At 47.3% G+C, this 1,370-nt stretch overlaps 1 protein-coding gene across 1 annotated transcript in view; it reads left to right on the top strand.

The window, feature by feature from the left end:
- LOC102433232 (contactin-3-like) overlaps positions 1-1,370 on the top strand; it is an 80,665-nt gene that overhangs the window by 54,919 nt on the left and 24,376 nt on the right. The window contains 1 exon segment of the mRNA XM_023746632.1: positions 1,193-1,316. Coding sequence (XP_023602400.1) covers positions 1,193-1,316 — 124 coding nt within the window.

The raw sequence follows: 1,370 nt of genomic DNA, 5'->3' as shown, positions 1-1,370 counted from the left end.
GTGTGTGAGGAGCGGTGCAGGTGGAAACCCCGTCACCACGGGCAGTAGCGTCCTCACATTGCATTTCATAGGGAAAGAGTGATTTTTGTGAATTTAGTCTATGCGATGCTGCACCGCCTTTTAAAAATATATATATTTTTATTGATTTCAGAGAGGAAGGGGAAGGGAGAGAGAGATAGAAACATCAGTGATGAGAGAGAATCATTGATTGGCTGCCTCCTGTACGCCCACACTGGGGATCAAGCCCACAACCCGGACATGTGCCCTGATTGGGAGTCAAGCCGTGACACCCTGGTTCATAGGTTGATGCTCAACTACTGAGCCACGCCGGCCAAGCCCCAGAACACTTTTTAATGCGCAGAACGTATAGTGTCTTTAATCAACATGATTTGTTAAAAAAAAAATGGTGAAAACCTTTGCAGTTGAGGAGCTGGAAAGCTTGTGACATTTTTAAGGGTCTTTAATGTTAAAGATCTCTCTCTCTCTCTCTCTCTCTCTCTCTCTCTTCCTTTCCCTTCCTTTCTGAAATCAATAAAAAAAATATATGTACTTTAAAGGCATTCTGGAAGAGTAAATGGTGGCAGCATTTTACCTCTTTCTTTGTTACTTGCAGATATACTTAAGGAAGAGTTAAATGGTGGCAACATTTTACCTTTCCTGGTTACTTACGGATATCCTTTCGGACTGACATGCTTGTCAGTATTTCAGTGCATGGCTCTCACACTAATCATTCCCACATTTTCAAATGAAGAAGAGTTTAGATTTCAAGGCAGGTGGCCTGGTCATCTGAGGACACGAAGGAGGATCTTGTGAAGAAGTTGTCGTCAGCCTTGGCTGGGTTTGCTCAGTTCATGGAGCGTCGGCCTGCAGACTGCAGGGCCCCTGGTTCGATTTCAGTCAAGGGCACGTTACCTGGGTTGTAGGTTCAGTCCCAGCCCAGTCGGGGCACCTGTGGGAGACAACCAGTCAATGTGTCTCTCTCATGTCCATATTTCTCTCTCTGTGTGTCTCTCCCCCTCCCTTCCACTCTCTCTAAAAATCAATGGGAACAATAAAAATAAATGAATAAAAAGTCAATGGAAAAAATATCCTTGGGGAGGATTAACAAAACAAAAAGTAGTTTCCAGCAGTTCCGCTGCTCTGAGACGGTGGGGTGGACACTGACCTGGGGGAGGTCTTGGTCTCTGTGCAGGAGCGGATTCAGCTGGAGAACGGCGCCCTGAGCATCGTCAACCTGAGCGTGGCGGACGCGGGCATGTTCCAGTGCGTGGCGGAGAACAAGCATGGCCTCGCCTACTCCAGCGCCGAGCTTCCGGGTGCTGGGTGAAGCGCCCCTTTCTCTGGCTTGTTATTTTTCCCTAAACCCTCCA

The sequence above is a fragment of the Myotis lucifugus genome, unplaced genomic scaffold (genome assembly GCF_000147115.1).
Source record: "Myotis lucifugus unplaced genomic scaffold, Myoluc2.0 scaffold_712, whole genome shotgun sequence".
In the NCBI taxonomy this organism is placed as follows: domain Eukaryota; kingdom Metazoa; phylum Chordata; class Mammalia; order Chiroptera; family Vespertilionidae; genus Myotis; species Myotis lucifugus.
Note: the sequence above shows the minus strand (reverse complement) of the source record. Positions and strands in the feature narration are given on the sequence as shown.